This window comes from Chiloscyllium plagiosum, chromosome 4 (assembly GCF_004010195.1).
Source record: "Chiloscyllium plagiosum isolate BGI_BamShark_2017 chromosome 4, ASM401019v2, whole genome shotgun sequence".
Classification (NCBI taxonomy): Eukaryota; Metazoa; Chordata; class Chondrichthyes; order Orectolobiformes; family Hemiscylliidae; genus Chiloscyllium; species Chiloscyllium plagiosum.
The window spans coordinates 40,837,414-40,861,090 of NC_057713.1; the positions used below are offsets into that span (position 1 = coordinate 40,837,414).

General features: G+C 39.3%; 1 protein-coding gene across 3 annotated transcripts in view; it reads right to left on the reverse strand.

The window, feature by feature from the left end:
* Window positions 1–23,677, reverse strand: part of esrp1 (epithelial splicing regulatory protein 1) — an 82,424-nt gene that overhangs the window by 46,313 nt on the left and 12,434 nt on the right. For all 3 annotated transcript variants that reach the window (XM_043688050.1, XM_043688049.1, XM_043688051.1), the window contains exons 7-11: window positions 18,767–18,877; window positions 11,633–11,765; window positions 9,290–9,332; window positions 7,801–8,102; window positions 278–496 (exon numbers count right to left, since the gene is read on the reverse strand). In XM_043688050.1, coding sequence (XP_043543985.1) covers window positions 278–496; window positions 7,801–8,102; window positions 9,290–9,332; window positions 11,633–11,765; window positions 18,767–18,877 — 808 coding nt within the window. The remainder of the gene's footprint in view (window positions 1–277; window positions 497–7,800; window positions 8,103–9,289; window positions 9,333–11,632; window positions 11,766–18,766; window positions 18,878–23,677) is intronic.

Sequence of the window (23,677 nt, forward strand, 5' to 3'; positions counted from 1 at the left end):
CCACAGATTCGATCAACAAACACATCGACCTGGACCCAATATACCAGCCACTGCAGTGGACAGCTGGAACGGACAACCGGAAGCGGCAGAGACAAACCACTATAAATGCCGGAGGAAACAACACAGAAGCGCTTCACAGGAGGCTCCGAAGCACTGAGGATGTCACCTAGAACAGGGGACAAAGCGTCTGCAACACAAATTCCCAGCTCGGCGAACAGAACCACAACATCCTAAAATTAATGCGAGATTCTCAATAAAATTTGATTTACTTTCTTACCTGCTGATTTAACACCATGTGCACTCCATGAGGTCGTATATCAGAAGTAAATTCACCTAGGAACTGTAGAATGTCCTCAATAGTAGCAGCGTAAGGTAAGCCTCGCAAACGAATACAGTCACGCAGATTAGTAGATGGCACAAATGGTTGGGGTATCATAGGAATAATAGGAGCAGGAGCTATGGGCATGAGAGGAGTGGATGTATATCTGTTAAGAACCTGTAGAAAAGTTAAACATAAAAAAAGGATATTAAGTTTCTAAAGCAAATATATTCCCTAACCTAAAGAAAATTCCCTTAAATTTCAAATTTCTGAAACTGGTAAAACTTGTTCAATAACTACTCATAGAGTCATAGAGATGTACAGCACAGAAACAGACCCTTCAGTCCAATCGTCCATGCCGACCAGATATCCCAATCTAGTCCCACTTGCCAGCACCTGGCCGATATTCCTCCAAACCCTCCAGATGCCTTTTAAATGATGCAATCGTACCAGCCTCCACCACTTCCTCTGGCAGATCATTCCACACACGTACCACCTTCTGCATGAAAAAGTTGCCCCTTAGGTCTCTTTTATATCTTTCCCCTCTCATCCTAAACCTATGCTCTCTGGTTCTGGATTCACCCATGCCAGGGAAGAGACTTTGTCTGTTTATTCTATCCATGCCCTTCATGATTTTATAAACCTCTACAAGGTCACCCTTCAGCCTTTGGTCCAGAGAAAACAACCCCAGCCTATTCTTTTTTCTCATTCAACTTCATTTTATTGGTGGAATTTGCTGACCACTCAAGTTTGATTCACATTTAAAATTTTTGCAACAATTCCTCTCTGGAACTTTCAAGCTATTCTCCTCACACATAATTTGCCTTTGGTTTCTAATGAGTGCCATACAAATTTTGTGAGGTCTAGTGTGATACTGAAAGAAGTAATTATTTGCTATTGCACCAAACTTGCAAGTCAAAAAACCACACAACACCAGGCCACAGACCAACAGGTCCACCTGGAAGCACCAGCCCCCGGAGCGCTGCCCTCCCCATCACAACCACCTGATGAAGGAACGGCAGTCCGCGGTGTGATTTTCAACCTTGTCCACCACAGTCCAATTCTGGCACCTCCTAGTCATGGCATCAAACTCGAACACCAAAACAAGTGTGTCAGAGAAAAGCATGCTCAAGTGATGCTTTTAATATATTCCCAGTAGAGATTTTTTTTGTAAAAAAATTGAGTTTTTCATAACTAAATTACAAAATTAATACAAAATAGTGTATCCACTTTGCAATATAATAACAGCACCAATATAAAATTAAGAAAGCTAACTACTAATCTATTCTACAAACTACCGAAACACAAAATAAGATACAAGAAAGAAAACTCTACGTATAAAAAAAAGACCACAGGTCGTACATTATTGACAACAAAAAAGGGGGAAAAAAAGTAAATAAATAAATAAACACACATTCAAACTAAAATTTTACCATGTCCAACAAAACCTGTATTTATACGGGACTCTTTCCTCCCAGGTGCCCCTGAAGCAACAAACATCATCCTTACAGCAAAACAAAGGCCCTAAACAGTATGGCCAGTACATCTGCATCGGTGTAGTTCAAAAAGGACCGCCATGTTCTGTAAAATAATTCCATTTTTTGGTGCACCATATTCGTAAGGAAGTCCAGGCGAATATATTCCATAACAATCCTATGCCAATTCAAAAGTCCCGGAGGGGCTTTCCAATACCCAACTTACTAAAATATTTTTCCTCGCACAAACAGAAAGGATAGTAAATAGTTTCTTCCCGTATGCATCTAGAGAAGGAAAATTTGGAAAGCCCAAAAGGAGAGACAACACTGGGTCCAACCCAATCTCCGTTCCCAAAATCTTCACCAAGGCATTCGCTATACTGTCACAATATCTACGAAACCTATGGCATGTCCACAGACAATGACAGAGTACCAACTTCTATTTTACATTTAGGGCACATTGTGGATGCTCTTGCCTTGAACTTTGCAAGTCGCTCTGGTGCCATATGAGCCCTATGTAGTAACTTCAATCAAATAGCCTGAGTTTATTACAGATAAGATCTACCTAGCACTTCCCCAGATATCCTCCCACACCCTAAGGAGATTTCCATCCCTAATTCTTGATTCCAGGTTTTATATCATCATTCCATGTCCTTCGATACCTTATTACCTAGCGAGTGGTAGAGAGTACTGACCGAGGGTGCACCCATTGGCCGAAGCACTCTCCTTTCCATATCTGACTTGTACAGATTAGTCATCAATGTGGTCTTTTTTTGTATGAAATCTCGTAGTTGAAAATATCAAAAAAGATCCTTGTTTGGCAACGCGAACTTCTGGCGCAACTGTTCGAAGGACATCATAACCTCCCCATTGAACAGATCTCCCAAACAGGAGATACCTCTGGACTCCCAAATTTTAAATCCAACGTCAGTCAAGCCTGGCTGAAATCCCAACATTCCCACTATAAGAGTAGAAGGAGAGGGTTTCTGTGAATTACCCTCATCCTGTCGCATCATCCTCCAAGCTTTGATTGTATTCAGTACACTTATTGAGTTAGGTTTTGCTGTTCAAATTAAAATATTAAAAATCTGCACAAAGAGAACTTTAACTAAAATATATGCATGTATGAATTGGCTTGATGAAGTAAAGTGACTCGATGTACTTAGTTTTGAAATTTGAACTATAACGAATGGGCCACTGGGATAGCTAGTCTATTCTAAATCTCCTGACATGATCAGCATGTCCTTCTACTTCATTCATCCTCATGAGCTAATCAAGCTGCTCCTTGAATGCATTTATTCTATTCATAGAGTCATAGAGATGTACAGCATGGAAACAGACCCTTTGGTCCATCCTGTCCACGCCGATCAGATATCCCACCCCAATCTAGCCCTACCCCCAGCCTGTTCAGCCTCTCCCTATAGCTCAAATCCTCCAACCCTGGCAACATCCTTGTAAATCTTTTCTGAACCATTTCAAGTTTCACAACATCTTTCCGATTAAAAAGGAGACCAGAATTGCACGCAATACTCCAACAGTGGCCTAACCGATGTCCTGTACAGCCACAACATGATCTCCCAACTTTATTGGTCAGTACTCTGACCAATAAAGGCATGCATACCAAATGCCTCACTTCAGCTACTTTGCATAGAGTGTCTGTTAGTTAAAGGGGCAGGGGCTCTCACCAGGCAATAAATTTCTGCTTGATCGAGGGCAAGGACATGGAATGGGCGGGTGACTACTGACAACAAAGGGTTGGCATAGTAGCTCAGTGGTTATTACTGATGCCTGATAGCCTGAAGGACCCAGTTTCAATACTACCTTCTGGTGACTGTCAGTGTGGGGTTTGCATATTCTCCCCGTGTCTGCGTAGGTTTGCTCTGGTTTCCTCCCACAGTTCAAAGATGTACAGGCTAAGTGAACTGGCTATGGTAAATTGCACATAGTGTGCAGGGGTGTGCAAGCTATGTGGATTAACCATGAGAAATGCAAAGTTATAGCGTAGGGGATGCTCTTTTGAAGATCAGTGTGGACATAATGGGCTGAATGGCCTGCCCCCACACTGTAGGGATTCTATTCTAACTCTTCCCTTTTCCTTGGGATGCTCATCAATTCTGGGGCTACAGAAATTGCAGTATGGACAGCGGTCACTATTGCTTGCATGATGCTGCCATTTACTGAAAGCTGTTTGTCTCTAATACACTGACAGCTTTTTGGGAAGTGGGACATGGTATACTGGAATCTTCCATTGGGAAGAAGGCCTGCCAGTGCCCTCAGAAGTACCTAGCAGGCAGGAGGTCCGGTGGGCATTCCATCTAAAGGAACAAAGGTGTCTTGGCCTTTTAAGACTGTACATGAGCCAAATTAAAGGATTCCACCTATTGTTTCAGTTGTGAAAGGGCATAGGTTGGATACCACAGGGATCTGTTGGCATGGAGGGACATTTGTTGGATGGATGGGGAAACATAGCTGTTCTTCCTGACTCAGCTGAAGGATTCAGCTCTTTATTTCTCCTTACAGCTTCTGGATTTCCTAAGGCATTAAAACAAAACAGCTCTTACAAATATGAGGCACACTCTTTAATGTTTCAGGTCACCTCGTGAAATTAAATGGGACACCCACACATCTCATTCATTAAAATCAGATGTGCAATGCCCATTTCAAAAAATATTAAACTACTAGTCAGGCAGCATGGTGACTCAGTGATTTGCACTGCTGTCTCACAGCACCAGGAAGCCGGATTCAATTCCAGCCTTGGGTGACTGTCTGTGTGGAGTTTGCACGTTCTCCCTATGTCTGTGTGAGTTTCCTGTTGGTGCTGCAGTTTCCTCTCAGGATCTAAAGATGTGCAGATTAGGTGGATTGGCAATATTAAACTGCCCATAGTGACCAGGGATGAGCAGGTTAGGTGCATAAGCCATGGGAAATGCAGGGTTACAGTGATGAGGAGGTCTTCAGAGAATTGGTGTGGACCCAATGGGCCGAATGGTCTGCTTCCATATCGTCAGGATTTTATGACAAACCAACCGCAGATGTAACAAAACTAAGTCATTGCACAGGATGTTTATCCATTGCTGTTAAATTATTACCAAATCCACTGGCAAGATCGATGGAGAAAATTTTAATTAACATCACATTGTGTTACAGTGCAATCTGTTGTTATCAGTCAGCAGCATTTGAATTACCACTGTAAAAAACTAAAGTAACAATTAACTGGTTGAAATGGTGTCTAAATGACTATAAATTCTTGATTATAGAATACACTATAAATAAATATTTTGTCATATCATTACAGCAGGAAGGAGGACTGCTGCAATAACTACTTTATGTCATGGTACTGCCAATATATAGCAGTGTTCCTTTGGATCTACATTTTCCCCTATGTTAGTTGTATCCTTATTGGAAGAATAGGTAAGTAGGTAATGTTGCTAGACGTGCTGAACATGCTTCTGGTATTTACTCACGACATAGCAATAATGCATTGTACTCCTGAAGATTCAAAGATTTTTTTTGTAACACTGGCAAGCAGATTTTTGTTATTCATATAGCTGGCGAAGCAATTATGGGTTGGTATTGAGGTTAACAATCCATCCAAACCATTCATAATAAAGCACTACCGCGAAACCCATTACTTGATGCCTCTGCCTTATCATTCTTTACTGAAAACTCAGTGCCAACTAGAGTGGGTTTTAAAATTAGATTCTCTTTGTTTTTTTTATGGACAGAGACAGAAACAGGTTTATATTTTTGCTTTCTAACCAACATATTCTCCTTTCTGTTCTTCGTGCTTTTGTAAAATTCCATGGTTAATATTAGTTATCTGGTACATTGAATAAATGGCCATTCTGCATTTATAAAGTTTGGATAGTTAGACCAAGAAATTGAAGCTGATGTATCCACTTTAATATGTAGCTTGTCCATTGCCTATGCAGATCAGGGAGCCCAACTCCTATTTTAGACCCATTTCTGACATGTGTTGATCCTGATCATGGTGTGGGTAGTCTTCTCAGGGAGAGTATCCAAATATAAGTGAAAAGGCATTAAATTGTAGGTTTTCTCAATTGTATCATTGATTGTTACTCAGTTAATTTTAAGTGGGTTAGTGCTGCAAACTCAGCTAGAGTACAGCACAATATCTCTTAACTATGTAGTTGGCCTAATGGATCTCAACTTTGCCAAATATTCACTGCACTACATATCATTCAGGAAACCACATATGGAGTCATAGAGATGTACAGCACTGAAACAGATCCTTCGGTCCAACTCATTCACGCCGACAAGATATTCCAACCTAATCTAGTCCCACTTGCCAGCACCCAGTCCATATCCCTCCAAACCGTTCCTATTCATATATCCATCCAGATGCCTTTTAAATGTTGTACCTGTACCAGCCTCCACCATTTCCTTATTGCATAGACACACCACTCTCTACGTGAAAAAGTTGCCTCTTAGGTTTCTTCTATATCTTTCCCCTCTCATCCTAAACCTATGCCCTCTAGTTCTTTTAAATGTTGTACCTGTACCAGCCTCCACCATTTCCTCTGGCAGCTTATTGCATACACACACCACTCTCTACGTGAAAAAGTTGCCTCTTAGGTTTCTTCTATATCTTTCCCCTCTCACCCTAAACCTATGCCCTCTAGTTCTGCAATCCCCCACCCCAGGGAAAAGACCTTGTCTATTTATCCTATCCATGCCCTTTTATAAACCTCCACAAAGTCACACCTCAGCCTACAGGGAAAACAGCCACAGCCTATTCAGCCTCTCCCAATAGCTCAAATCCCCCAACCCTGGCAACATTCTTGTAAATCTTTTCTGAACCCTTTCACATTTGATAATATCCTTCCGATAGGAAGGAGAACAGAATTGTACGCAATATTCCAACTGTTGCCTAACCAACATCCTGTACAGCCGCAACATGACCTCCTGACTCCTATACTGAATATCTGACCAATAAAGGAAATGCCTTCTTCACTATCCTATCTACCTGTGACTCTACTTTCAAGGAGCTATGAAACTGCACTCAAAGGTCTCTGTGTTCAGCAACACTCCCTCGGATCTTACCATTAAGGGTGTAAGCCCTGCTAAGATTTGCTTTCCCAAAATGCAACACCTTGTATTTATCTAAATTAAACTCCATCTGCCACTCCTCAGCCCATTGGTTCATCTGATCAAGATCCCATTGTAACCTGAGGTAACCTTCTTCGCTGTCCACTACACCTCCTATTTTGGTGTCACCTGCAAACTTACTAACTATATCTCTTATGTTCACATTTATATAAATGACAAAAAGTAGTGGACCCAGCACCAATCCTTGTGACACTCCACTGGTCACAGTCCTCCAGTCTGAAAAACACAACCCTCCCGCACCACCATCTGTCTTCTACCTTCGAGCCAGCTCTGTACCCAGACAGCTGGTTCTCCTGTATTCCATGAGATCTAATCTTGCTAACCAATCTCCCATGGGAACCTTGCCAAATGCCTGAATGAAGTCCACATGGATCACGTCCACCGCTCTGCCCTCATCAAACCTCTTTGTTACTTTTTCAAAAAACACAATCAAGTTCATGAGATATGATTTCCCACACACAAAGCCATGTTGACTATTTGCATTGTTGTATCTGGGTATTACCATTGCAAATATATATATACAAACAATATGATGATTTTTTCTTTTGTGCCATCTAATGAAATCATGAATGCTGAAATAGAACATGAACAAGCAAATGATTTCAAAGAAATATCAAAAAAGAGCATGCAACTACACAAGGTTTCGTGCTGCGCTTCACTGTGGTACTTCAAATAACAGGAAAGCCACGAGTAGGTCTGATATTCAACACATAACCTTTATTGATGGAGTTTATTAAAAGTGACTCACCACTTCAAAGACAATAATTGGTAATGAAAAAGAGAAAGCTTGAAAAAGGTGCTGTCAGGACATTTTCAATTCTTCATTCCATGATTTGAATCAATTAACATGACCATCAAAAGTATGATATGACTAACCTGTTGAACTTCAGCTGCTGTACTCCTGAACAGTTCAATGTACCGCTTGCCCAACATATCCTTGTGTTTCTTGAGGGCATTTTGGGCATACCCCTCACAGGCAAACAACACAAAAGCATCACCCGTTGGTCTCTCATCAGGATACTTGACGAAAAGGATTCCCTCTTTTCCACCTGTTACTGGGCAGTTTGATCCAAAAAATGTCAAGACATTTTCTGCTGTGGCTGTGAATGGAAGGCCACGCATACGAATAATAACCTGATTCTCTTTCGATAAGAACTGTGCAACTTCATTCGAGGTACCTAGAAAGATACGAAGTGACTTTAAGTAAGTGGCTGATAGAAGAAAGAAGAAAGATAATACATGTGCATCCACATAAAGCATATCACAGAAGGTCTAATTACAAGTTACCAGAACAGCAGAATTTAGCCAAACAGATGATTTGAATCATAGGTTCTGAAGCAAATACTTGGAACATGTCTGTAGTTGGGGCATTTTTCATGCTTTCTGCATGCATAGCATTTTCAAGTTTGAAATCTTCTACTTCAAATTTAATCTGGGACAATAGATCAGTGATTGGTTGCCAGTCACAACATAGCCTCCATGTGCACAAGTAAAGGCAAATACGGGAACACAATTGTATTGGAGATGAAATGATTATTTTGCTATTTAGATGAGATTACCGACAGCATTGAAAAAGGCCCTTCAGCCCAACAGGTCCACACCGACCCTCCAGAGAGTAACCCAAACAGACCCATTTCCCTACATTTACCCTAAACACTATGGATAATTTAGCATGGCCAATTCACCTGACTTGCACATCTTTGGATTGTGGGAGGAAACCGGAGCACCCGGAGGAAACCCATGCAGACATGGGGAGAATATGCAAACTCCACATAGACAGTCACCCAAGGTGGGAATCAAACCTGGGTCCCTGGCGCTGTGAGGCAGCAATGCTAACCACTGAGCCACTGTGCCACCCTACATTTAGAAATCACTCAAGGGAGAAAACTAAGAATGGCAGATTCCTGTAGAACTGTACTTTCGTCAGCTCAATCAGGAGTCAGGGAAAAATAGAGGATGATAAAGAAGGAAACACAGCACCTGACTGTTTATGAAAATCAAACAATCTGATTGACCCAGTATCAACAATTCTCTTAGTTAAACCCTAACATCTGTATGCTTTTGTTTTGATGGTTGGTAACTTGCAAATCCAAGTAACCTGATTGAAATTTAAACCAGAAATGCCCACCCAGATTTCATTAGAGCACATAGTTTTCTCTATCTTTTGATTCTTTGCCATTCAGCATTAAATTTCTGCATTCCAATGCTGAACCTCTGCTTCAGATTATCTTGATTATACAGATGTTAACATTTCCCTCCATGTTATCAGCTTATAATGTTAAACTCAATCCATAAAGTGTGCATTTCGACTTTCTTGGTTTGCAAAGTAATATCAAAATACAAGAAACATATGCTCCGACTTTACCTCCTGCAATTTTCAGAAAATCTTCCCCTGTTGCCTTGTATACCTGGAGAAGATTTAACAATGAGAATATTGTGCAAAATAGCTGTGTGTTTTCAGTATACAGTACACTTGAAAAGCACTTCATTGGCTGTAAAGTGCTTTGGAATGCCCAGAGATTATAACTACTCAAATGCAATGTTTTTTCCTATCATTGACACATAAATGTTTTATAAATATTACATTTTAAAGTGCAAATTATCATATGAAGCTCACTCTATTTGCTACATTCACAAAATGTTAAACACGAAACAATGAAAATGGTGCATGGTGTTGTGATATCATTTTGGAATGATGTCCCTTTAACAGATCAATGTACAAAGGAATGAAGTACCCAAATGTTATCACATGTCTACAAACTGTCTGCATAGGCTTTATCTGAGAAATTATTCTGCGCTGTATATATTAGTTTAGCTGCTGTATTTATTAGTTTAGCTATAAATAAACAGATTGAATATCTTAAATGGAAGCCACACAGTTAATGTGTTGCACTCAGATAATATAAGAATATTACATATGATAGAGCAATGTGCAAGACAAATAATTTAGATAGAAAGAAGAGAGAAAAGGCTACTTACAACTCTTTTAACCCCTAGGTGTAAAATATTGAAAATCAGCAAGAATAGACTGCACACTCCAGCTAATTTTCAAAACTAAGATGATAATTGGCCCATTTACTTTTCATATCCTGAACGCTACCCATTGCAGCATCTAATATTTCTTAAATAATACAGTATTTTGGTCTCCATTATTTTCTCTGGAAGTCCATTCTGTGTGTTGATCATTATATGAAGAGTGACTTCTTGATATCAGCATTAAAATTATATTAATTATTCTAAATTTATTTCCTCTATGCCCATTTATCTCCAAGGTTTTTAATTAGACACTTCCTCATTGTGCTGAAAAAAATCTCAATTTCTCCTGTGTGTTTTCAGTGACAGGACCAGAATACCATGCTATATCCTGATGCTATCTTCTACAAATTGAATTATAATCTTTTGGTTATAATTATTTTTAAACATTGTGACATGTTATGACACATTCTTGGAGCAGACTTAAACCCAGATCTTCTATATTACTATTGTACTGCTTGAGCCTTGTTATATGGCTACATAGTTCAGCATTCCAAGTTCCCTCTGTACAAATGACTGCTAGCTTCTGGTTGCCTGCCATTTCAACATACTATCGTGTTTCCTGGCCAACATCTCTGTCCTGGGCTTGCTATAGTGCTTTAGTGAAGCTTAGCGCAAGCTGGAAGATCAACATCTCATTTTCTACTTAGGAACCCTGAAGCTTTTAGGAGTCAATATCGAGTTCAATAATTTTAGAGCCTGAGCATCTCTCCCATGTCCTTACCCAACCACACCAGACCTCGTCATCACATGTACTGTTACCACAAATAACCCATTGTTAGCTGCTAACAGATTTATTATAAGCAGATTATATTTGACTAATTTGAGCGAATTCATTGATGAAGTAAAAGGAAACCTTTGGCTAAGGTGCTACACTATACAAATAATCATTTTGCAGTTTCAAATTAAAGTGTTACTGGAAAGAGTCATATTTTGAAGCATTTCGTTTTGCACTCTTCAGGACAATCTCAAGGAATGCCAATGTAAAGGGTAAAGACATTGAAATTTCTTGAGAGGAGAGTGTTGTTTAGTTGGCAAGTTGATGTTGATTGGTCGAGATTTGCCCTGGTGATTCTGATTACTCATATAGTATCGTTAAACTTCACTTAAATCATTAGTTGTATAGATTGCACACAATGTGCCCCCTTAAAAAATTACTATTTCTCAGTTTTACTCTAAATAAATGTGAATTATTTTTCAAATAGTTCATTTCATCATTTCATACAATTTAGTGCAAAGAATGTCTGAATTAGGGGAGTGGTCATTCAATTACATCTTGCCTGATTGGAGTATGAACTAAACTCCACATTCCCACTTAATTCTGATTATCATTGACTCTTTCGTTAGTCATGAATGTATCTTTTTCTGTAAATATGAATATTTCATATCTAAACTGTTGCAACGCTTTCAGCATTGTTCAGATAGAATCAGTTTGTGCTAAATTAAATATTCCTCATAATTATAAACATTGACAAAGAAGACCCATAAATCAAAACTATATATTTTGAAATTTTTCAACATTAATTGTAACAGAAAGATATATTGAAAATGTCAATAGTGCAGGAAAACGTTGAGAAATGTTACAGAGTTTTAATTGCGTATGATATCTAAATGTACAGGTTACAGATCATCCATAATTCAGCAATCCTAGATTCAAGAAATTCATAATAGATACCTCAATATATCTGTTTCCCATATGATGCTTGTGCCTTTGCAGTGCCAGGTCTCTGTGTTCATCATTAATGAATCTTACAAGAGCTTCTCCATTTCGTCTTCCCTGTGAATTTAGGCATAATGCAGCACCACCCCTGTAAATAAGAATAAGAACATTATAATTAACAGCTGAAAAATACTACTCAGACAAACACATTGACAAATTGCAAAATTTGAAATGAATACAATTCCTCCCAAACAAGTAATGTAACTGATTACGTGTAAGGTATTTAAGCCTGAAAAAAAAGAATTTCAAAGTGAAAACAATCACTATCTTTAAAGTATCAGTTATTTACTCAAACAAATGTTATTCAGAAGTAACAGAGCATTTAGTGTAATACTGTTAATCACACATCATCCTTAAAATAGAACACCACTGGAAACTATATCTCAAGCAGTACAAAGATCATAAAAAACATTTAAAAGCTAAATTCAGTTCAAGTCCTTGCCAAAAAGTTTTTTTCTTGTGAACTTAATGGAATTCAAAGTGAATGTTATTAAAAGTGAATGTAAACAATATAAGGAGGACATCGACGTTTCCAGCAAATTAGTAGATGGTTATCCAGCAGATCACTTCTGAAGAGATAAGCAACTGCAAGATCTAAATTCAAGAAACTTACCTTTGCCATCTAAACATTGATTAGTTTTATTTCAGTTACCTATTTGTAATAATTATGAATTACTATTTATTATCATGTTCTTTTTTAAAGCTTTTTTGTCTTTTTTCTTTCCTTAATCACTTTAATTTTAATTAATCTATTCTTGGTCATTGTGATATCACATTGTGGGTAATCACCAAGGATATCATATCTCAAGGAACATACAGTATATCAAACTCGGATTTGAGTACCATTGGTAAGGTATTGGCAATGAACCAACCTCCAAGGCAGACATGGGGACAGGCAGCAGTGAAAAGTGGCTGAGCAGAGGCTGATAGCTAAGTTCAGTACCCATAGGGATGGCCTCAACCGGGATCTTGGGTTCATGTCACACTGCAGGTGACCACCATTGTACTATACACACACACACAGGCACTCCTACACTCACACAGGCACTCTTACATACACACACACACACACACAGGCACTCTTATACACACACACACACCTACAAACACACACTCACACATGCACCCTCTCACAAACTTAGACCCCTTTACACTCACACACCTGCATATACACTCTCTCTCACAGACACTCACAACCTCCCACCTCCCACCCCCCCCCCCACAACACACTAACCTGAGTATGTAACTTTTAAAAAATGTTTTGTGATTTACATGTGAAAGAAGTGAAACTAACATGGTCATTCTAACAGATGAGAGACTTAACAAACAATCAAGGTATTTTTCAATGTATAATTTCAGTTACATCACACTGTAAACTTTTGCTATAAATTCTGTGTCTGACAATTGTGTCCTCCACAACCACCTGATGAAGCAGCAGTGCTCCGAGAGCTAGTGCTTCTAATTAAACCTATTGGACTATAACCTGGTGTTGTGTGATGTTTAAATTGGTAATGTAAAAATTCAAATTATAATAGTTTTGTAAATGAAACCTCAAGCATTATTTGCAAATCTTTAGTGAAATGTAGAAAAATTAAATCCGGTGTCCATTTTAAACTTGATATTTTCAGCAGTTGCATATCAGCAAAAGGGGAAAAACCAATGGGTTATTTCATCCCAAATATATAACTTCACACATTTTTGTCTTGAGTTAATCAAAAGAAAATAAACAGTAAATACAGATGAAACAAAGTAAATGTAAGACTCTTAAACGGCTTTGCTGTAAGTTCACAATCCAGTATGGAGGCAAGTCATACATACCAGCAGGTCCCGGGTTTGATCTTTAGTCTGCATTGAGGTTTAATGAATGCAGCCAGGACACTGATAGAGACAATTCAGCACCTCAGAGTTAGTAGTTGAATGGGATGGCAGATAAAGGTGGAGAACATCAACTGAGTTTGCTTTGTCTGATGTAAAAACCACATTACAGTGGATGATTACGAACACATTGCCAGGGATGAGAAATTGACCTTTCAAAGTTAGAGCTGTGACCTTGGGAGCAGAAAACAGTGGGAATGAAGAACTTCTCAGGGCTATGGATAAGATGTGGAAATGTGAGACTTCGCACAATTCTTATCCAAAAATGTCAGCAGAGACAACAGGCTGACAGGTTTCTTCTATGCTGTAAGATATATGAATCTATGATCATTGTCCAATGATTTCCCCTGGAAAGTGTCCTGAAGCACACATTGGGGTAAGAGGGTGCAGGTAAGAAATTAGTCTGATGGTCATGAAGCTTGATCATACTCAAATGTCCAAGTACACATAAGAGTAGCTAAGTTAGCAAGTTGCTGGTGAGTGCTCAGCACTTGCAAAATCATACTCAGCGCAAATCTTAATTATAGAAATGAAAATATTGTAAAGTAGCAGAAAGATATATAAAATAAGGCTAAACACATATTTTGAAGTCTTAGCTGGGCACAGCAAAAACAGCAGTGATTCAAAAAGGCAGGTCATTCCCACCTTCCCCAAGGTAATTAGGGATGGGGAAAAAGTGCTGGCTGAGTCAACATTACCCACACCGCAAATGAGTAACAAAATATCTATTATGATTGCAACTGCTCAGAGAATCTTCAATGAGTAGAATCCATGGATTCCAATATGAGTATTTAATATTTCATGGTTTCTTGATAAATTTAAGTAAAGAATTTGGCCTTTGATTGATTTAATCTGGGCAAGATACTGAAAATTGATATGATTTATGCCTAGAGGAACTGCAACCATATATATCATTCTTTATCTAAGATGTTTCTTTTAATATTTCTAAGTAGAGTTAAAAGACAAAATGAGCTGTAAAATGCATTACTAAAATCAAGTAGCAACATCAGAATTTGAGTCCTGGAGGGCCTATGTTTACAGAAAACAACACCAGCTGTCTCAACTCCCACTAAGGGATTTCTGAGCTTGAAGTGCAGTTGGATTCACTGCATAGCATTTGATCAGCTAACAGTTTCCTGGATCAAAGGCTGTAGGAAGTTGTCAGCATACAGCCAATAGGGCTTCAAAGTTGCAAGTAAGTGGGAATCAGAAAGGAGGAAGAGGATAGCAGCAAACAAATCGTTTGGAAACGTGGTATTCTCGAACAAAATTTAAAGTCGAGAGTGTGGTGTTGGAAAAGCACAGCAGGTCAGGCAGCATCAAAGGAGCAGGAGATTCGACGTTTCGGGCATAAGTCCTTCGTCAGGAATGAGCCCCACTCCTGATGAAGGGCTTATGCCCGAAAAGTCGATTCTCCTGTTCCTCGGATGCTGCCTGACCTGCTGCGCTTTTCCAGCACCACACTCTCAAATCTGTTCGCCAGCATCTGCAGTTCTCATTTTCTCCTCAAACAAAATTCGGCATTGCACACCATTAACGGAATCAAAACCTCAAGGTGTCAGGTCCTATGAGCCAAAAGCAGGTATGCAGTGGAAATTTGATATTCCAGTGGACAGCCAGTCAGTTGTGGATTTTGTTTTTTTTTATGTATTCATGGAATGTGGGCATTGCTAACTAGGCCAGCATTTGTTACCCATCCCCAACTGCCTTGAAGAAGGAGATAATGTGCTCTTTCTTCAACACTTGCAACACATCCTTACAGTGTACAGACAAGCACAGTGCTGTGAGGGAGTTTCAGGATTTTGAGCCATTGACAGCGAAGGAAAGGCTCCACATGTTTTGGATGGGAACTTGCAGGTTTCCATCTCCTGCCCTTTTCCTTCTAGGTGGTAGACGGTGCTGTCGAACGAGCCTTGGTGAATCACTGTGTTGCATATTGAGGATGATACACAGTTGCCACTGTGTGTCAGTGGTAAAGCAAATGGATGTTGAAGGCAGCAGATGCAACAGCTAGCAGCATTATCTCTAATAGTATCAAACTTCTTGCATTCATGCTGGCAAGTGGAGAGTATTCCATCACACTCCTGACTTGTACCTTGTAGGAGTTACTTATTAGTGAGATCTGAATCATATAGAAATGGAGGACTGGATGGTTAATATCCATAGATGTCAACAAAGATAGGGAAATATAATATTACAGAGCTCAAAAGGGAGGATGAGGAGTGAAAGACTCTATTTGGAAGCAAAAGTCAAGAAAAAGAGTGAAAATGCTACTGAGTGTATTGTACTGACATCCAAATAAAGTGAAGGATGTCTGCTGTAGGAAGGATTTTGTGCAACTTGAAAAGATTTACAAGGATGTTGTCAGAGTTGGAGGGTTTGAGCTGTAGGGTGAGGCTGAATAGACCAGGGCTATTTTCCTTTATAAACCTTTTATAAAGGTTTATAAAATCATGAGGAGCATGGATAGGGTAAATAGACATGAACTTTTCCCTAGGGTGGGGGTGTCCAAAACTAGAGAGCATAGATTTAAGGTGAGAGGAGAAAGATTTAAAAGGGACCTAAGAGGGTAGTGCTGCTAGAGGAAGTGGTGAAGCTGGGACAGTTACAACATTTAAAAGGTATCTGGATGGGTATATGAATATGAAGGATTTAGAGGGCTGTGGACCAAATGCTGGGAAATGGGACTAGATTTATTTAGGACATCTGGTTGGCATTGATGAAGGGTCTGTTTCTGTGCTGAGTAGATCTACAAAATATTATTGAGACATCCAAGATCTTTAGAATGTCAATAATGAGTTTTATTCCTTCCAATTCATAGAATCCCTACAGTGTGGAAACAGGCCATTTGACCCAGCAAGTCCATACTGACCCTCTGAAAAGTATCCCACCTAGACCCATTCCCCTATCCTACTACTCTACATTTACCCTGACTAATGCACCTAGCCTACACATCACTGAACACCATGGGCAATTTAGCATGGCCAATTCACCTAACTGCACATCTTTGCACTGTGGGAGAAAACCAGAGCACTCAGAGGAAATCTGGGAGAATGTGCAAACTCCACAAGCCAGTCATCCGAGGCTTGAATTGAACCCAGGTCTCTGGCGCTGTGAGGCACTGTGTTGCCAAGGATAGGGGAGGGAAATATTTCTAATGTGTGTTCAGGTGAATTTTCTTGATCAGTCTGTTTCCTACCCATTTAAGAAGAAGGTATGACAGATATCCTGGAGTGTTGTAGAGTTCGGAGAAGAGATGAAACAATGGAATGATTTGAAAACAAGGATAAAAAAAGGCTAAATTGCCCATGGTGTTCAGGGATGTGTAGGCTAGGTGCATGAGTCAGAGTAAATGCAGAGAAATAGGGTAGGGGAGTGGTCTGGGTGGGATACTCTTCAGGGGGTCAGTGTGGATTTGTTGGGTCAAATGGCCTGTTTCCACGCTGTTGGGATTCTATGAATTGGAAGGAATGTAGCTCACATTATTGTGATTCTAAAGATCTTGGATGTCTCAATAATATTTTAAAATTGCTTGACTGGGTGCTAACATCAGTAGGTGAGCACATGGGTGAGCTGTGAAATGGATTAGCTATGAGCTCAGAAATGAACAGTTCAGTTTCAGATTGCCTCAAACCTTTGGAGGATAGCATATGAGAGATCAGTTTGGAATGCAGAGAAACAGTCAAATCAGTGGGGGCGAGTTCACTGAATTCATTCAAGACAGAAAAGTTGATTTTTTTGATAGACAAGGAGTCTGATTATGGGGGTCAGGCATGAAAGTTGAGTTGACACCACAACCAGATCAGCGATAATCTTAATGGCAGAGCAGGTTCAGAGGAACAATGGCTTACTTTGGCTCTTGTGTACTGTGTTTCTATGAATCTAGGTGGTGTGAAGGAAGACAAGAGTTGGATATATGTCAGTGAGCTAACAGTTGAAGAATGAGTCAAGCCTGCAGCAATAAAGTGCTGTGGATGGGTAAAAATCAATGCAAAGTGGAACTTCCACCCCTCAAAGAACAGGAGGCCCATCATCTGGAGCTGCCAGAAAATCCAATGTGCTCCTGGTGAAGCAACACAGTGACCGGCCAGAATCCCATTCTGGGTGCTGCTGGGACTCAGGAAGCCCCATGAAGCCAGATCCTGATGAGTCAAGGGCTTTAGGAAGGATTTGATGGGGCGGGAGGGGGAGAAATGGGATGACCTATAGGAAGCGAGTTGTGGGTGGTAGCAGGAAATATTATAGTGAATAACATTTTACTTTTAGAACCAGAATCAACCCCACAAATGGCATCAGCATGCCGACTGACATGACCGTTTAGCTTAGAAGGAACATTGGAATCAGAGTTAGTTTAAAGAAGAGTAGCTTCAAAAAATGTATCCCTTCCTTCATGCCTTTTTTAAAAAGCTTTTTACTCTAATTATTTCTTTATATATGGTGGGTGTCCTGCCCAGCCTCAGTATTATTCTGGGAACTCATGGGTTGGAAGATGGTGAATTAGTTATCTTACCTATTTTACTTCCTCCCACACCCTCCACCCCTGAAAACACAATTAGTGAGAACACATAACATCCATGCCTCTTCGATATGGAATCATGCAGCCAAACCTATACAAAAATATCCACCTAAAATTTTTTTTAGGGTGGCACGGTGGCTCAGTGGTTAGACTGCTGCCACACAATGTCAGGGACCCAGGTTGGATTCCAGCCTTGGGTGACTGTCTTTTTGAAGTTTGCACATTCTCCCCGTGTCTGTGTAGGTTTCCTCCTGGTGCTCCTCTCACAATCCAAAGATGTGCAGGTTAGGTGAACTGGCTTTGGTAAATTGCCTATAGTGTTCAGGGATGTGTGAATTAGGTACATGAGTCAGGGGGTAAATGTAGAGAATAGGGTAGGGGAATGAGTCTGGGTGGGTTACTCTTTGGAGGATCAGTGTGGACTTGTTGGGCCTAATGGCCTATTTCCACACTATAGGGATTCTATGATTCTATGAAAATTTATGCACTTGACATTGGTGAGGTGGAAACAGGTTCAGTGTACATACTATCTTAACAAGGGAGGAGATGAAATTTGACGTGTGGAGACCGAGGAAAAGAAAAAGATGACCAACCTGAACAAGACCACAATTACATTTCAAAAAATATATAATCAGAGGATAATTGTTTGGAAAGTAGTACCATTATCATAATCTTTTCTTATTCTGTTAGATACTAACTTAGCTATGTTCAGACCCCTGAAGAATCGAGCAATGTCTTGGTCAGATGACTGCCAGGGTAACCCCCTCGCTCTGATTATTGTATTATCATCAATGATCTCCATCTTGCTGCTGTCAATAAAATTTAAAAAATGTAAACTTTTTAAAATCCAAGAAATATAAGACTCAATTTCCAATCAACTAACACTCAGTCAATGTTATGTACACAAAATTAGCCAAATGTAATAAAAACAAAAAATAATGGAAATACCCAGGTCAAGCAGCATTCCATAGTGAGAATGACATTAATATTTAAACTCTTTCTTGCCCCATAGAAAGAAGGGTTGTTGATTATTTCTAGTGCTTCTTTGTGTTTACTTCATGTCTAGCGTTTCATTGTCCTGCTTTTGTAGTAGTACATGGACCGAGTTAGAAATGAATTTCACAATAGCTATATTACTTTGATATTGTAATTAGCATGAAGAAATGTTGAATAATTTGGACTGGATAGTGCAAATGAAGTTAACAGCTGCCATTTATTTTAGGTTCTAAAAAGCTGAGGAAATAATTCCACTAGCCAAATTCATTGGTTGCTATGAAGAAAATCTACTTTGAGCTTTCATGTACTGGTATAAAAAGGTTTCACACTTCTGTAGGAAAATGATTTCTTTATTTAATTGAGGCTTCTTTAATTCATTTGAAATAAACAGGTCCAAGTCTTAATTAAAATACCTTAGCATTTTATTATATGTACTCTGTTCTAATATTCAAAGAATAATTTGAGGTGCATGTGTCGAATTAAGAGATAATCATTTTTCTTTCCCTCAACAAGAGGAGCAGATAGCAATTTACATGCAGTGATCATAGCACTCAGCATTTATATTTGATTGACACACTTAACATATCTTCTCATATTAGATTAGATTAGATTAGATTAGATTAGATTAGATTACTTACAGTGTGGAAACAGGCCCTTCGGCCCAACAAGTCCACACCGCCCCGCCGAAGCGCAACCCACCCATACCCCTACATGTACCCCTTACCTAACACTACGGGCAATTTAGCATGGCCAGTTCACCAGACCTGCACATCTTTGGTCTGTGGGAGGAAACCGGAGCACCCGGAGGAAACCCACGCAGACACGGGGAGAATGTGCAAACTCCACACAGTCAGTCGCCTGAGGCGGGAATTGAATCTGGGTCTCTGGCGCTGTGAGGCAGCAGTGCTAACCACTGTGCCACCGTGCTGCCCAGTTATTCGAATGATTATAAGAAAATCATTAAGCTGCACAGACATTACATATTCAATAAATTAACCAGGAGGGCTTGCACATAGAAAATTATCTCAAGGCTTTTTATAGAGATGCAAGGAAAAACAGATGCCAAGCAAAAGAAAGTGAAAGTAGAAAACAACAAAAAAAATTTGGCCAGTGATGCATTTTTAAAAAAGGGTCCTGCAGTAGGAGGATGAGATGGAGAAGTAGAGGGGTTTGGAGAGAGAATTCTAAAGTATGGTGGTATCAGTGCAAATGCATTGATCATTTTGATGGTAACTCATAAATAGTTAGCAGTGTTATCAGCATTCCCTTTATCTGTAGGAATAGGGAAAAATCAAGCTCAATTCAAATCAGCCAGTCTGCTCTGTGAAAGACAGAACTCTGAACACTGAGGTGAAGGCATGAATCGGAGCAAGGAGAACTTTAAATGAGAAGAATTTATAGGTTTTAGGAGATTGAAATGCTTGGAAGAGATGAAGTGTCTGCAAGAAAAAATTAAAAATCAAAGACAAGAATTTAAAATTGGAGGAAGTGGAGAAGGAGCTAAGGTAAAAAAAGAGGGAAGGAGGCTTCCATTTATAATTACACTTTTCACAACCAGATTGTTCAAAGCACTTTGCAGCTAATGAGTATTTATTAAAACTATTATTGTACTGTAGGAAACAGTAATGTAAAACTGGTCAGATAATCTGTTTTTTTTGTCTTGCTGATTGAGTGATTACCATTGGCTAAGACATTGGGGATAATCCCTCTGCTTATTTGTGAAATAATGCCAGAGGAGTGGAGGTAGACGGGACCTTAGCTCAAATTCTCATCCAAATGTGGCTCCATCAGCACTGCACAGTATCAGCTTTTAAAAATATACTCAAGCCTTAGAATAAGATTTAAACCTGAAGTTTTGTGACCGATCTTGGAATAGGATATGGAATACAATTAGGAAAAGTTGGAATGAAGGCTGGAAAGTGGGAAGGTGTAGGAAAACCATTATCAATCCAGATTTGATGAGTGTAAAGCATGAATAAATATTTCAGTAACAAACATTTAATAGTGTAGGCAGGCAAAGTTATTTAGGTGTAAGTGAGCAGTCATTATGATGGTGAAGATAAGAGTTCAAAAATTCAGCTAAGAGATGTTGAAATTATCAAGAGCTTGGTTAACCCAGAATGTGGCTAGGAAGGGAGCTTGTGGCAAGGATATGGAAATTGTGGAAGAACTAAAGGCAATATTTGAAGATAATTAATTGTAGGTGGAATCAGAGTTGGAATTAAAATTACAATCTTCTTGTGCAATGACAAACAAACGCCACTTGACAGTATAATACAGTGACAATGCATTGAACTTAGTTCACAGTGCGCATTGGTGCTTTCTGACTTTGGACTCAAAATGCCCATAAAGCAAATTTCCACTCTTCTAACAAGGAGTGCATTTTCAATGCTTCCCCAAGAGAAGGGAAGGAAATGAAACACAAAAAAAGGCATGTCAACAACAGGTCATTTTAATCATGTTCCCAGAGTAGCACAGCCATCTTTTTTTGTCTCTGTTGCAAAGTGCATATGATAGCAAGTGGCAAGAACAGGAATGGAATTAATTCTTCTCAAACTCCTTCACCAGTGTGTGTACAGTACCTGGCTACAGTATAAATTTCATATCAATAGCCTGTAGTGTAGACCACAGCAATGGGCTCACTACACTCAAATGAGAAAAGAAGAACAGAAATAAACCACTTAGCCTTTCAGTCTGTCCCACCGTTCAATTAGATAATTGCTGATATCCACCATAACTGGATCTATAACTGGGAATATCCCAGTCCAACATATTTATCTATTTCAGTTTTGAAATATTCCATTGATTTTTTTTGTGGGGGAAAGAGATTTTCAGGTTTTCAGTACCTGGTGTGAGGAAGTGCTTCTTAATATCACACATGAATGTAGAATACTAATTAAAAATATTAGTTTGTAGTCTTCTCCAACACACCCATTCTCCTCTCCACACTGCCAACCTCCACTACAGGATGTAATTTTTCCTTATTTATTATGTCAACACTTATAATTATCACAATCATCTCAACTATATTATTAATTAATCTCCCATACTCAAGGAAATAAAAGGCTAATCTGTGCAACCCTTCTTTATAATTATAATTTTTCATCCTAGTATTATTCTAGTGATTCTGCCTTGCGCTCTCTCCAAGGCGAGAACAGACTTCTGCAGCATATTGCTCAGAACTGAACTTAATACTCTAAATGGAGTCTAATCAGGTTTTTATATATGTGTAAAATCACTTCAACTATTTGAAAGTTCAACCCTTGAGAAAAAAAGTCAGTATATTAATAGACTTCTTCATTATTTAGTCTAGCTATCCTGATCTTCATAGGAGACCAAATAACCTCACTATTACTCCTTATTTCCTAATTTCACACTATGGTTAAAATACTCTAATCTATCATTCTTGAGTCCGTAATATAAATTTCGTAACAAGCGCCTGTGGTGGGGATCACAGCAATGAATTCATTACATTCAAATAAGAAAACCAGAACAGAAATAGATCATTTAGCCTCTTTAATTAAATGATACAAATTAATCAGTAAGAGGCCCAGTGATCACTTCCCTAGCTTCCCATAGAGTTCTAGGGTACACTTGATCAGGTCCTGGGGATCTATCCACTTTTATGTGTACCACTCAATTAAATCATTGCTGATCTCTCCTGCATTTACCTGTCTTGGTTCAATAACTGTGAATATTCCGGTCCAATATATTTATCCATCTCAGTTTTGAAACTTTCCATTGATCAATTTTTTTGGGTGGGGGGGGTGTGTAGGGGTGGTGCCGAGAGGTTTTCAAGTGAGTGGTTTCATACATTCCCAAATTGAACTTTATCCATTACAGCATTGACTTGTCATTTAATCTACAAATGGAATTTTGTAGAGATTGCTGAAGTTTTGTTGTTGATCACATCTAAATGTAAGAGACAAATTTTGCTTATTGAGTATTAAGTAGTAATGAACACATTTACAGAAGTGGAACAGAAATCAAAGATCAGCAATGATCTGTATTTTGCATCAGTATTTACTGGGGAAAAGGACATGGAAGATATAGAATGTAGGGAAATAGATGGTGGTATCTTAAAAAATGTTCATATTAGAGAGGAGGAAATGCTGGATGTCTTGAAATGCATAAAAGTGGATAAATCTCCAGGAACTGATCAGGTGTACCCTAGAACTCTGTGGGAACCTAGGGAAGTGATTGCTAGGCCTCTTGCTGAGATGAGGTGCCGGAAGATTGGAGGTTGGCTAACGTGGTGCCACTGTTTAAGAAAGGTGGTAAGGACAAGCCAGGGAACTATAGACCAGTGAGCCTGACATCGGCGGTGGGCAAGTTGTTGGAGGGAGTTCTGAGGGACAGGATGTACATGTATTTGGAAAGGCAAGGACTGATTAGGGATAGTCATCATGGCTTTGTGCATGGGAAATCATGTCTCACAAACTTGATTGAGTTTTTTAAGGAAGTAACAAAGAGGATTGGTAAGAGCAGAGTGGTAGACGTGATTTATATGGACTTCAGTAAGGTGTTCAACAAGGTTCCCCACGGGAGTTTGGTTAGCAAAGTTAGATCTCATGGAATACAGGGAGAATTAGCCATTTGGATACAAAACTGGC